The following is a 13,101-nucleotide window of genomic DNA, read 5'->3' on the forward strand; positions in this document are numbered from 1 at the left end:
TGGAAAGAGGCTGCTAAAATTTACTTTTTGATCTTTGGATAGATAAGGGATTGCAAAAATGATTTGAGATTACTTAGGTCAATGGAAATGGTATTTTGTAAATGTAGGGCAACATATTGACACTGGGCAGAAGGGGTTCTGTCAATGAACAGGGATCAGAGGCCTGAATAAAATCGAGCCAATAGATAGCAGCAAATCAATGGACAATCTTCTTACCTCCAATTTGTACATTCCAGGCAAGAGTATCCTCCAGAACTCTCCATACTTGGTTGTCTGGAATCCAACATCCCTTCCTTTAACCTTGAGTGAGGCTTTCTCCACAGGGTTGCCATTCTCATCCATTACGAATCCATGGACTCCTCGGTGAACTTCAGCCAAGAACTTAACTAGAGACTTGTGAGAAAGAGAGAGAGGAGGTGAACAAAGCAGGGTGGCTCTTTTTATTCTCTGACATTGGGCTGCACACATTAGCATAAGGAATGATTGCTCCTTCGTTTGACTACAATTTGGGGAGTGTATGTTTGGCACTGGAACCTTTTCAACTACAGTAAACTCTTGATTATTCATCCACAAATCATCTGTGCTATTCTCTTCCTAGGACCTCCAATTTTTAATAAAATTACAATCATTAAGATGCTTTGAAACCTCAAAACCCTTTTTACAAAATGCAAATTTGAAAACACTTTGACTTTCTTTAAATTTTTAATTTCACAAAATAATAATTTGTTGATAGTATTTAATATTTAGATCGCAACATTTTTGCACTGTCCACACATACTTCTCATTAATAATTTCCTTCGCATTCATTCAATCACTAGCCCGGAGAATTCCATATTCTCCTTTAATCCCTCTATTCGGTATAGGTATTTAAATGCTTGGACCTCACTCGTGGTATTTAATTTTTCTAAAATATCTCCCTGTTGCAGCATTGTTTAAATTATTTATAACTTTTTGAACAATTATTCTGAAATTTAAAAAAAATTAAATTGTGTTAAATTGCTTATTCTATTTAGTAAAAATTTTAATTACGTTTTATTTTATAGAAAAAACCATAAACACAGTAATCAATCCGAAGGTCAGTTTGGTAGGTGATGGTAGAGATCACCCAGTACTAAGCCCTATACGGCATGTGAAAATTCACACATCAGGGTAGGGGGGCCAGTTCCTTTCCCTGTGCCGCTAATGGTTTCCCAGGAAGACCTGGTACCCAAAAAATCACTTTAGCTTGGGTGGAGCTGCAGGTGCCCAGAGTGGCTTGTCCGGGAATAAAACCCGGGACCCTCTGGTCAGCAGTCCAATGCTCTACCCACTGGACTGCCGCGACCCACGATATATATACACATACATATATTTATTACTTACTCCGTCTGAGAGCATACTGAGCATCACTGGTCATAGCACCTGCTTCATCCAGAATAATCAGTTTAAAGCCTCTTTTAAATATTGTCCGAGCTGCAGGTGCGCAGAGTGCCTCGCCAGGGAATCGAACCCGGGACCCTCCAGTTAGTACTCCAACGCTCTACCCCCTGAACTAACACGACCCACATATTTTATATTTTCACTTTTTTATTTGCCTTTAAGTTTCGAACCTACGCTCTACATGTTCAGTTTTGAGTGATATAATTTGAAACAATCCTCTACATGTTGGCATGCATTGCAGTCAGTGCGCCAGTACATTGTATCCCTCATTTTACCTCACGTGGAGCACACCTGGCATCTTCTTTGAGGACTGGACTTCTTCCCGGTCGGCCGTATCATTTCCTCTCGACCAATCTTCCTCCCTTGAACTTGCACTATCACATCCAATACTCTCAATCCTCTTTCTCCATCCAGGTGTTCAACTAAATTCTCCATATTATCTTAAATCAAAAAAAGCTTAGCCCTCTTGGAATCCATTATGGGGGTTATATACAAAGGCTTTTTACTTCTCTTTCTCAAGAAAGAAACCTAACAACTGAGACTTAGAAAATGGCCAGAAATGGGGAACCAGCAGAAACCCGTGATTACTGTGGAATTTCATAACCGATGAAGATAATCAGTGAACCTTTTAGCGGGAATAAGGGTAAGCTACGAGAATTCATAGAGAATGTCGACGTGGTTTTTGATCTTGTTGACCCTGCTGAGCATGATAGGTTGTTGAAATTCGTGAAGGCGAGGATTACGGGTGATGTGCATTCAAAAATTTCAGCTGGGGTTGAATTGCAAATGTGGCCGTTGGTTAGAGCTATAATGGAAGAAAATTTTGCAGCGAGGCGTACTTTGCACCTCTATGCGTGTACCATGTTCAATTCTAAGCAAGGTCCTAGAGAGAGTATTGCTAGTTGGGGGAGCCGAATGGATTCCATGCAATCCGATCTCCATGAGGCCGCGAAGACAGTGTCAGCTCCTGAGGAAATTAGGGGGGCCGTAAATTTAGTTGACCACTTGGCTAAGGCGTGCTTCATCCAAGGGTTGGCAAACGAGCGCATCCAGACTATTGTGAGGAGCAAAGGTGAATTGAGTATGTTGCCCTATGCTGTGTAAATAGCACTGGAAGAGGAGAGTGCCATCTTGTCGCTGAAGGAAAAGGAAACTCTAAGGCATCCTTTTATGAGTGAAATTTGTGGCAAATCTGGTCACATCTCGTCACAGTGTTTCCTAAAGGGGTCTAAGTCAGATCAAGCCAAGAAAATACATTTTGTGGGAGGAGCAAATAATCCTGGACATGTGGGAAATGGAACGCGTGTGAGACCATCAAATCACTCGGAAGAAAAGGGATGTTGCAGGACAGCCGAAAGGAGTAAATGTTTCTGGTGTGGAAAAGATAGACATTTCGCCAGGGATTGTCGCAGTAAGGCAGAGTGGCCCCAACATTGGAAACCACTACTGAGAGGAGATAACGAAACAGATGGAAAAAGGGGTTTTAAACCAGCAGCTGTCAGGCAGGTAAATAAGGCCAAGTTCAATGAGAATGAGGGTGGAGATTCCGTTACTTGTGAATGCAATGAATGTGAGAAGGGCGAGTAGTGCTTGCTGCTGGACACGGGGGCCGACGTAAGTCTAACTAAGGGGAATTTATTAAGGAAAGGCACCAACTATTTCTCTAAGGAGAGAGTAGCTCTAAAAGGAATAACAGATGGTCTCATGCCCACCAAAGGGCATCCACCGTAGAATTTCACATAATAGATGACTCCCGTTTGTCTCTTAGCTTTGATGGAATCATGGGAAGAGATATGCTTGGGGAATTAGGCGCTGTGGTGTATGTGGAGCAAAAGAAGGTATACATGATGAAGGGGACTGATGATGGAGATGGATCAGCGACCGGGAGCAGAAAAGGAAATGAGAAGGAAGCTGACGATTACCACCCGCTGAGAACGTTTAGTGAAGATCCCGACCCCATCCACAGGGGAAGGACTATTGGCAAGAGAGAAATTATGGGAAGGGGTTTATCTGGCTGAGGCTTTGACCGTTGGAATCTCCGGGGAATGTAGAGCCAGCATAATTACCACCACCGAGGCACAAGTAGACTGTGAAATACCCCCGAAATTATTGGAAAAGATAGAAGAAGAGCCGCTGGTTGGAATTTCACATGTGGAGAGACGAGACGTCACACGGGCAAGGCTACTTAAAGAGCAGCTAAGTGTTGGCCCTTTAAGTAAATCAGAAGCTGAAGATTTCCTAGAATTATGCATGTCATACCATGACGTATTTTTCTTGCCTGGAAATAAACTTACTTGCACTCCTGCCGTTTCACATACAATTACAACTCCTACCAGAGAAGAAGGCAGCCCCATCAATACTCGTCCATACTGTATTCCCGAAGCAGGAGGAGGAGGTGCAGAGACAGATCCAAGAAATGCTGAGAGACGAAATAATAGCACCCAGCAGAAGTGCATGGAACTCTCCCATACTGGTCATCCCCAAGAAAAAAGACGCGTCCGGGAAACAAAATTGGAGAAACGTGGTTGATCACCAGAAAGTGAATGAAGCCATTGATGTGTTTCCATTACCAAATATTACGGAAATACTTGATCAACTTGGTAAGGCAAGGTACTTTGGTACTCTAGATTTGGCCAGTGGCTCCCACCAGGTGTCTATGGCGGAGAGAGACAGATGCAAGACTGCTTTCAGTACGGGTAACGCCCATTTTGAATTTCTAAGAATGCCATTTGACCTTAAGGGGGGCCCCACTACATTTCAGCCATTAATGAACACCGTTTTGACTGGGCTACAAGGGCTGTGTTGTTTTGTTTACCTTGATGATATCGTTGTTTTTGGAAGTGATTTTAAGTCTCATAATGAAAAACTCCCTCCCTAGACTACAACCTTGACGAGGTGGAAGGGCTTGCGCGTTCCGATGACCCCTAGAGCTGTGCTGGCGGGAGTAATAAAAATTGCTCCTGGTAAGGTCACCCATGCCAGATAGGTCGAAGGTTAGGAGCCAGACGAAAGGTAGTCCACGCGGCGTCTGTTCCTCAGTGAGGCGGCTGCAATGGCGTCTGACCCCAGAGGGGCGGCCAGTAAGTCATGGTGTCACATTAAAAACACTATTGAGGAAGGCAATGGGAAACCACCTCAATTATCATTCCCAAAATTAACATGATGGACTATACAGAGATTTTGAGTCCTGGCAACTACGGGGCTCAGCCCAATTGGCCGTGTGTCGTGCCCGGCAGCGGGGGAGGCAAGGATTCTGCGGTCGTCTTCCCACGAAACCCTTGCAAGGGAAAACCAGCAGCAGCAGGACAGAAGACGCAGGAGAAGAAGACCAAATTAGTTAGAATAGGAATGTGGAATGTTAGGACAATGATGAGGACAGGGAAATTGGAGAATGTTAAGCGAGAGATGGAAAGGGGAAATATAGATATTTTAGGTCTATGCCAGGTGAGATGGAAAGATAGCGGGGATTACTGGAGTGACAATTATAGAATAATATACAGCGGCGGGGACGAGAGCCAACGAGGGGTTGCCATTGTACCAAATGAAGAGGTAGGGAGAAGCGTAGTTAACATAGAGCAGGTAACGGATAGAATACTACTAGTGGAGATAAAAGCAGAACCGACAAACTTGGTTATTATTCAGGTGTACATGCCACCGAGCAACCATAAGGAAGAAGAGGTCGATAGGATGTACGATCAGTTTGAGGACATAATCGTGTGTGTTCCTGAGGGGAATCATTTGATAGTGATGGGGGATTGGAATGCAATGGTAGGGGAAGGAAAAGATGGTGATGAGGTGGGGGACTACGGTTTAGGCACGAGGAATGACCGCGGGGAGAAAGCAGTTGAGTTCTGCAGGAGACAGGGCTTAGTCATCACTAACGAGTCTTTCCTTTTAGTGTGGATATTAAATACTTCCACGAAGTGAAGCCTGAAACAATAAAATATAATAAATTTGGGTTAAATCAGGACAGCCGTTATACTCTTTTTTAGTTCTTTCTTTTCCCCCATTTCTATCAATGAACTCCTCTCCACGTCACAACCCACCAAACTAAAAGCCCCCGTTTACCCTCGAGGCAGCCACTCGACTCGTGGGATACTTTGTCGTGTCGCCAATATTCACTCAAAGACGTGGGGATACGACACTTTTCATGTGGCTGAAACAGAATGATTAGCAAGACTCATTATCTATGAGGCCTAGGGCAACCATATTTATTGAAAAATTCGATGGCGCTGCAGAAAAAATTCAAAACAGAGGGAGCGGAGCCGGGCATTCGGCACGTTCAGCACATGTTGATCCATGGATAAGGCCTGCCAATTGCAACATATCACGCACTGAGAACCACACTGAGGGGTCACGGCAAGAGCACTATTTTAGGATGTTTAAATTTAATTAATAATATATGCATTTATTTACTAAATTAGAGTTTTACTCTATGCTGAAAATAAGTCATTAACAATCTACTCCCACTGAAAATTTGGCGATGCGAAAGATCTCAAAACTCGGCCTAAAGGTATTGACGATATACTTACCAGGGAGCCTATGAGTTGTGAAAAAGCCACTGACGTGAACAGTGTGTCAACGCTCAAGGGATGAAGTACTTTGAAGAATTTTGAGGCATTGAAGCTATAGTATCTGAAATATATCTATTTTTCTCAACCTATTCCCAATACTTTTTATACAAACCATGTACTAGGTACGTTCACAGCAGCAAAAAGGTTAAAAATACTTTGCCCAATCGACTACATCAACTGAGTATTATGAATGTCAGAGGGACCTGTGCACATGCCACAGGCATACTGGCAGGCATCGGTCCAAGCACAAGCGTGGTTACTTCAATTATGTACCAAAGAGCAGGAGATGTGCCGGAATCCACTCACCACTCTGTTCTCCTCCCAGAACTGTGGCAGCTCTGTTGCAGGTGGGTATTTGCAGCAGGACATCTCGATTGTCACCTCCATGCACCCATACCACACATAGTTGAAGTCTTGCATCCCTCCTACGGCATGGGGAGAAAACATTACTTTTACATTATTTTATTAACATTACATTTACTTACATTTAAAGGAGAGGAAAGCAAAATGAGTGATGAAAGAAGACAATTACCCACAAGAAACTTGGCCAATATTTGGGGCAGGGCTTTAAGGGCAGGCACATTTAGTTATTGAACAGTGGGATATCTTAAAGAAAAGGAAACACTACAATTATTGTTGATATGTATTATCTCATTGAGGTTGTTAAGCAATTACTGATTGCTGCAGGAAAGAATGGGAAGTGCTCAGTCAAAATGATAGCTGGCAATACTTCCCTCAGAAAGTAACGAATGGATTTAGACGTTTTCTTTCATTATCACTTTCTTGGTACAATGATCATACAGAGATACATGCTGTGACTTTTGTCCAAACAAATGGATAAGGCTTTGGCATAAAAATATTTTTTTTACTCTCAAAATAGATCAGGTAATTTATTTGTTGTGGACCGCACCAAGCTTTCATTGTGAATAAGTAATGGCGCTGTAAAACCTGTATCATTCACCAAGGCTGAGTACTTTCCTAACCTGTTAAAGGATACCACGATGCCCCATTAGTGATTCCATTCTCAAAGGAGGGCGAGTTGGCATTGCATGCGATTCCGCGGTGCATTGACGGATGGTTGCCGGCATAAGTCAATGCCAAGTGCTTGAAGACATCATCATCAGGGGTGAGGGAGGGTGAGGAGGAGGAGTAACTCTGGAAGACTGGGCCCACAATGGAGATGGAAAGAAACCACAATCAGGCTAGAAGCAATTATGTAAACACAGTTAAATCATTACTGTTTGAAAATGTCACAAACATTTTAGATAAATATAAAACCTGCAAGCTAGAACTTATCTCAGTTTAATATAAATAACCACATCATCAAATGAATTTAAACAATGAATTTTTCAAGCATGGCTAAAATTACACTACAGAAAAATATATTTTTCAAAAAAATATCTCAAAATGTGCAAATTTTTTTGAAAAAGAGTTCAATGAAAAAACTTCTAAGATAGAAAACTGTACAAGCTAATAGTAGACTTTTTCATCATGTAAGTGCAAGGTCCTATGAAGGGATTCTATGAATATTGATGGACAACAGGAGATGAAATGTGAGAATTAAACAGGGCAAATATCATTTACCTCTACTGAGATTACATTCCAGGAACATGATTTCTGCGCTGATATTCCCACTTTTGTGTGTATGTTGTTTTGTGTGGGTCAATGAAAATTTAAGTTTTTCTAGAGGTGGCATTCTCAGCAGTTTCTTTATACAAGAGTGCTATGCATTAGAGTATTAAAAGAGAGCTATTACTGATATGCCAAGTACTATTTATAAATTATCAAGAAAATAGTAGGCATTTATAATTGCCAGCCTTAGAGTGGGGCAGCTTACCTGCACACAAGGGTGAAGATCTGCATATTCCTTCCATGTGTATGGCACAAAAAGAGAAATAATTACTTCATAACAAAGCTATCAAGTAAAGAACCCAGAAAGGATGGGAGTTTCACATTTTCTACCATGACATTAAGAGCAACTCCTTTTATTTAATAAAACGAAATCCAAATGTTATTTTAAAGCAAGATCATAGCTGGAAGGCTTTCATGCAGTAGTAATGGATTGGAATATTTTAGGGAAGTAGTCTTACAATAATTTGGCGTTTAATGGCTTCTGGAATCAAATTATTCCCATGGCAATTTCTATCGTAGTAGAGGTTGTGTTAGCTCAAAAAACTGGAACCTTATTTTGAACCACGTAGTATTACAAACCGACATGGAATCACCTAATTTGGACTGAACTATGAGCCCATGGTTTCACTCATTTCCAATATTTGTAGTTTCATACTGGATTTCAAAACCTCTTGCCATACTATTCAATCTTATGTTTGCCTTAATCCAGTGCAGGTTTGAGCAGTTATCACTCAAGTGTTCACAAAATTCACACAAACTAATAAACTTAAAGAAGGCAAGCAAGGAAGGATCGCTAACTGATGGTATGAGAATGAAAACAACTCTTTTCTGAGTTGCTCATTTAAAGTATGGGGAGGATGTGAAGGCTGAAAAAAATTATTTTTATTTGGATACTTTTGCAATAGGAATGAAAACTTCTGGTTGGGGGTGTTTTTGGGTTTTATATTTCAGATCAATGACAAGACATATGACATTTGGCATATAAATTTCAATCTAAAAAATGCTATTCCGTAGCATTCAGCCAGAAAAGAAGTCTATAGTATTATGAAGATAGACTAAGCAATTATCCTACAGCCTGATTGACAGATATAAAAGACCTCGTAGTTATAATTGACTCTCAGTAAACATTGCATCAACATCAAGCACTCAAATCACTCAAAGACTGAAAAATATTTAAAAATATAGAGCCATTTAAAGTTCTGTTCATCTCATTAATTAGGCCACTCGGTGAATACTGCTCTACTGTCTGGTCATCTTACTACAAACTCCACATTCACACAATTGAATATGTTCACAGAAAATTTGTGCGCAAAATTGCATTCAATCTTTCCAAGGATCTTGATAGTTATCATAAAATGTTACCTCCGCTAAATCTTCCCTCCTTGCAAAAATGTAGAAAAATTCATAAAATAACTTTTCTTTCTAAATCACTGCATAACAAAATTGATTCCCTAGAACTCCTAAGGGTTCCCAGTACCTTCACATAACATAAGGTATGAACACTCTTTGAAATTACATATCATGCACAAAACTACACTTACTACTCATCTATAAGCTAGATTATGAGAGATGTCAACAGTGGTGATTATATTCACAAACTTTCTATCTCAACAGGATCCCTTAAAAAACTGTAATTAAAAATATCAAAAAAATTTTCGAATGCCAATCATTGCTTTATGGACATCTGTGCAGGTCACATTTGTAATTTGTTCCTTGATTGCCGATTGGGAAACTTTTTCAATCGATGCCACAAGGTTTATTTATTGACTGCCACTAATATTTATCATTTTGCACCATCATTCTAGTCTCTAACAAATACAATATTTCTGTTATTCTGTTTTCATTTTATAATTTGGAGTATTATTTAATATTAATATTTTGTCTGCAATAATTAACCTCACCAGATATGTTCCTGTACCAGTACACCATCTGAAAATGTTTTTCATGCATTGCAAATCCAAATTCTCCGTTTATTCTATATTATAATTTATTCTCAATAACAAGTATGTAACTTTATGTAATTTCTACCCATATTATTATTATTTATTAATGGGTAATCTACCGGTTAAGGTAGGTTTTTGGATGGACAGAACTACTAAATATATATTTTTTGACTCCTAACAAAACACAAAATCCAATATCCTACTCTAAATCAGGTCCCTCTTCATCTCTGAGTACTTTCTTCCTCCCTTCATCCAATCCAATTCTTCTCCACACCCACATTTCAAAAGCCTCCAGTCTACGTCTAACCTCCTCAATGACCACGTTTCCGCACCGTATATAGCTATGCTCTATATCAAAGTTTTCACGAGTCTTTTCTTAACATCATCAATCAAAGTCCCAGCCATGAAATCCCTCCTCCTTGTGAAAGCCTCTTTGCCTAGCGCAATTCTTCTCCTTACATCCCTACTACTTTGACTGTGTTGGTCCAAAACACTACAGAGGTACTTTACGTACCTCTGTTCTACCTGCCCTAGTCTTTGCCCTCCTATTTATTTGTTTAGCTTAGCCTTTTTCTTTCTAGAAAATCGCATAACCTTTGTTTTAATAATGTTGATTCTCATTCCATACCTGTTGCACTGAATTTCCAATTCACTCAACAATGCTTGCAGCCCCTTGGCTGACTGACAAACTAAGCTTGGTCATCAATTATTAAGCTTGGGCGTCAATTATCATTTCCAAGATAAATATGATCGTCAATATAGAGATTTTGATTCCTGGCAACTAGGGGGCTCGGCACAATCAGCTTTGAGTCGTGCCCAGCAGCAGGAGAGGCAAGGCTTCCGTGGTCCTCATCCCACGAAACCCTTTCAAGGGAAAACCGGCAGCAGCAGGACAGAAGACACAGAAGAAGAAGACCAAATTAGTTAAAATAAGAATGTGGAATGTTAGGACAATGATGAGGGAAGGGAAATTGGAGAATATTAAGCGAGAGTTGGAAAGGGGAAAAATAGAAATTTTAGGTCTTTGCAAGGTGAGATGGAAGGATAGCGGGGATTACTGGAGTGATTAGTACAGAATAATATACAGCGGCGGGGACGAGAGCCAACGAGGGTTTGCCATAGTATTAAATGAAGAGGTAGGAAGAAGCATAGTAAACATAGAACAGGTAACAGATAGAATATTACAAGTAGAGATAAAAGCAGAAGCGACAAACTTAGTTATTATTCAAGTACACTTGCCACCAAGCAACTATACGTAGGAAGAGGTCGAAAGGATATACAATCAATTAGAGGACATTATCGCGTGTGTTCCTGCAGGGAAATATTTGATAGTGATGGGGGGATTCGAATGCGACAGTAGGTGAAGGAAGAGATGGTGATGAGGTCGGGGACTACGGTTTAGGCACGAGGAATGACCGCGGGGAGAAAGCAGTTGAGTTCTGCAGGAGACAGAGGTTTGTCATCACTAACACTTGGTTTAGACACCACAAAAGACGCAGGTATACATGGAAAATGCCAGGTGACTCAGAAAGTTATCAGCTAGATTATATTCTGGTCAGACACAGGTTTAGAAACAGTGTGATAAATTCGCACAGCTTCCTGGGAGCTGACGCGGACTCTAACCACAATTTAGTTGTTATGAAATGTAGGGTATGTTTCAAAAAGATAAGGCAAGGGCGGCGAGTTAGCAAATGGAACATAGAAGCATTAAATGGTTTGAAAAGGAAGGAATATAAACAGGCGGTAGAGGAAATCATGGGGGATGGTAAAGAGCTAAGTACTATCGAAGAAAAATGGGAAAGTATGAAGAAAAGGTTGTCTAAAGCCACAAAAGACACTATTGGAACCGTTAACGCTAAAAGGACTAGGAAACCATGGATCACGGATGAGATGATTACAAAGATGGATGAGCGGAGAAAAGGGAAGAATGTAAATACGGAGCTAGGCAAAATGAAGTACAGAGAGTTAAAAATAAATTGAGGCGGGCAACAAATAAAGCAAAAAAAGCATTGTGGAAGACGCAGTGCGAGGATATGGAAAGTCTGCAGAGGAAGGGTGAAATCGGTGCGCTGTACAGCAAAGTTAAATCTTTATCGGGAAGTAAGAAAGGAAGATCTATGGTAACAGTTAGAGATAAGGCGGGTAAGATAATAGTTGACACAGGAAAGATCCAAGATGTATGGAAGGAATATATAAAAGAACTGTATAGTAAAGAACTTAGACCAACAAAGTTAGACATGGAAAAGGAACATGATGTAGAGAAAGATAGCTTAGGTCCAGGCATACTTGACGATGAGATAGAAATGGAATTAAGGGAGATGAAACTAAATAAGGCCATGGGGGTGGATAACATTCCTGCGGAACTACTGAAATATTTAGGAAAATGTGGGAGGATTAGTATCTATGAGGATGGAATCTGGCCGGAAGACTTTGTGAGATCATTTTTAGTTCCTATTCTGAAAAAGGTAGCAGCAAGCAGCTAAAGTTGTTCTCAGGATCATAAACAAAAGGATAGAGAGTAGGGCAAATGATTACTTAGGGGATGATCAGTTTGGGTTTAGGAACGGGAGAGGTACGCGTGATTCCATTGCAGTAATGAGATTATTAATCGAGAGGAATATAGAACACAACCAGGAGGTATTTGCCTGTTTTGTAGATTTCGAAGAAGCGTTTGATAGAGTGAATTGGGAAAAACTAATGAGTATATTGCAGAAAATAGGAATAGATTGGAGGGAAAAGAGGCTAATCCGCAACCTGTACATGTCTCAGACTGCTCAGGTGCGAGTGGGGAACAGGGATTCTGGATGGGCAGTGTTAGGAAGAGGTGTAAGGCAGGGTTGCCAATTGTCACCATTGCTGTTCAACCGGTATGTAGAGGAAATGATTAAAAAGGCATGGGAAGAACTGGAGGTAGGAATGAAAGTGGGCGGGGAATTCGTAAAATCAGTTAGGTTTGCTGATGACCAAGCTTTAGTTTGTCAGTCAGCCAAGGGGCTTCAAGCATTGCTTAGTGAATAGGAAATTCAGTGCGACAGGTATGGGATGAGAATCAATATTAATAAAACAAAGGTTATACAATTTTCTAGAAAGAAAAAGGCTAAGCTAAACATTAAAATAGGAGGGCAAAAACTAGAGCAGGTAGAACAGTTTACGTATCTTGGAAGTGTTTTCGACTAACATGGTCAAAGTAGTAGGGACGTAAGGAGAAGAATTGTGCTAGGCAAAGAGGCTTTCACAAGGAGGAGGGAGTTGATGAGAGAGACATTGAGTAAGGATATTTAAAAAAGACTAGTAAAAACTTTGATATGGAGCGTAGCTATGTACGGCGTGGAAACGTGGTCATTGAAGCAGGAGGTTAGACGTAGATTGGAGGCTTTTGAAATGTGGGTGTGGAGAAGAATGGAGAAGGTGAAATGGACAGAGAAGAAGACAAATGAGGAAGTACCTGGTATGGTGGGCAAAGAGAGGGGCTCGTTGGGAGACATCCTATGGTGGCAGGGAAAGTGGATGAAGGGGGTATTGACCGGCAGTGG

The 13,101-nt window shown here is 40.7% G+C and overlaps 1 protein-coding gene across 4 annotated transcripts in view; it reads right to left on the reverse strand.

The window, feature by feature from the left end:
• LOC139691490 (carboxypeptidase D-like) overlaps positions 1-13,101 on the reverse strand; it is an 84,054-nt gene that overhangs the window by 12,793 nt on the left and 58,160 nt on the right. For 3 of the 4 annotated variants that reach the window (XR_011701599.1, XM_071589336.1, XM_071589339.1), the window contains exons 7-10: positions 7,831-7,860; positions 6,977-7,156; positions 6,300-6,418; positions 217-393 (exon numbers count right to left, since the gene is read on the reverse strand). Coding sequence is in view for 3 of the 4 variants with exons in the window: in XM_071589336.1 (XP_071445437.1) it covers positions 217-393; positions 6,300-6,418; positions 6,977-7,156; positions 7,831-7,860 (506 nt within the window). In the remaining variant the exon portion in view is untranslated. The remainder of the gene's footprint in view (positions 1-216; positions 394-6,299; positions 6,419-6,976; positions 7,157-7,830; positions 7,861-13,101) is intronic. The other variant, XM_071589338.1, reaches the window with a different exon arrangement.

The sequence above is a fragment of the Hetaerina americana genome, unplaced genomic scaffold, assembly GCF_022747635.1.
Source record: "Hetaerina americana unplaced genomic scaffold, ioHetAmer1.1.p SCAF_366, whole genome shotgun sequence".
Lineage (NCBI taxonomy): Eukaryota > Metazoa > Arthropoda > Insecta > Odonata > Calopterygidae > Hetaerina > Hetaerina americana.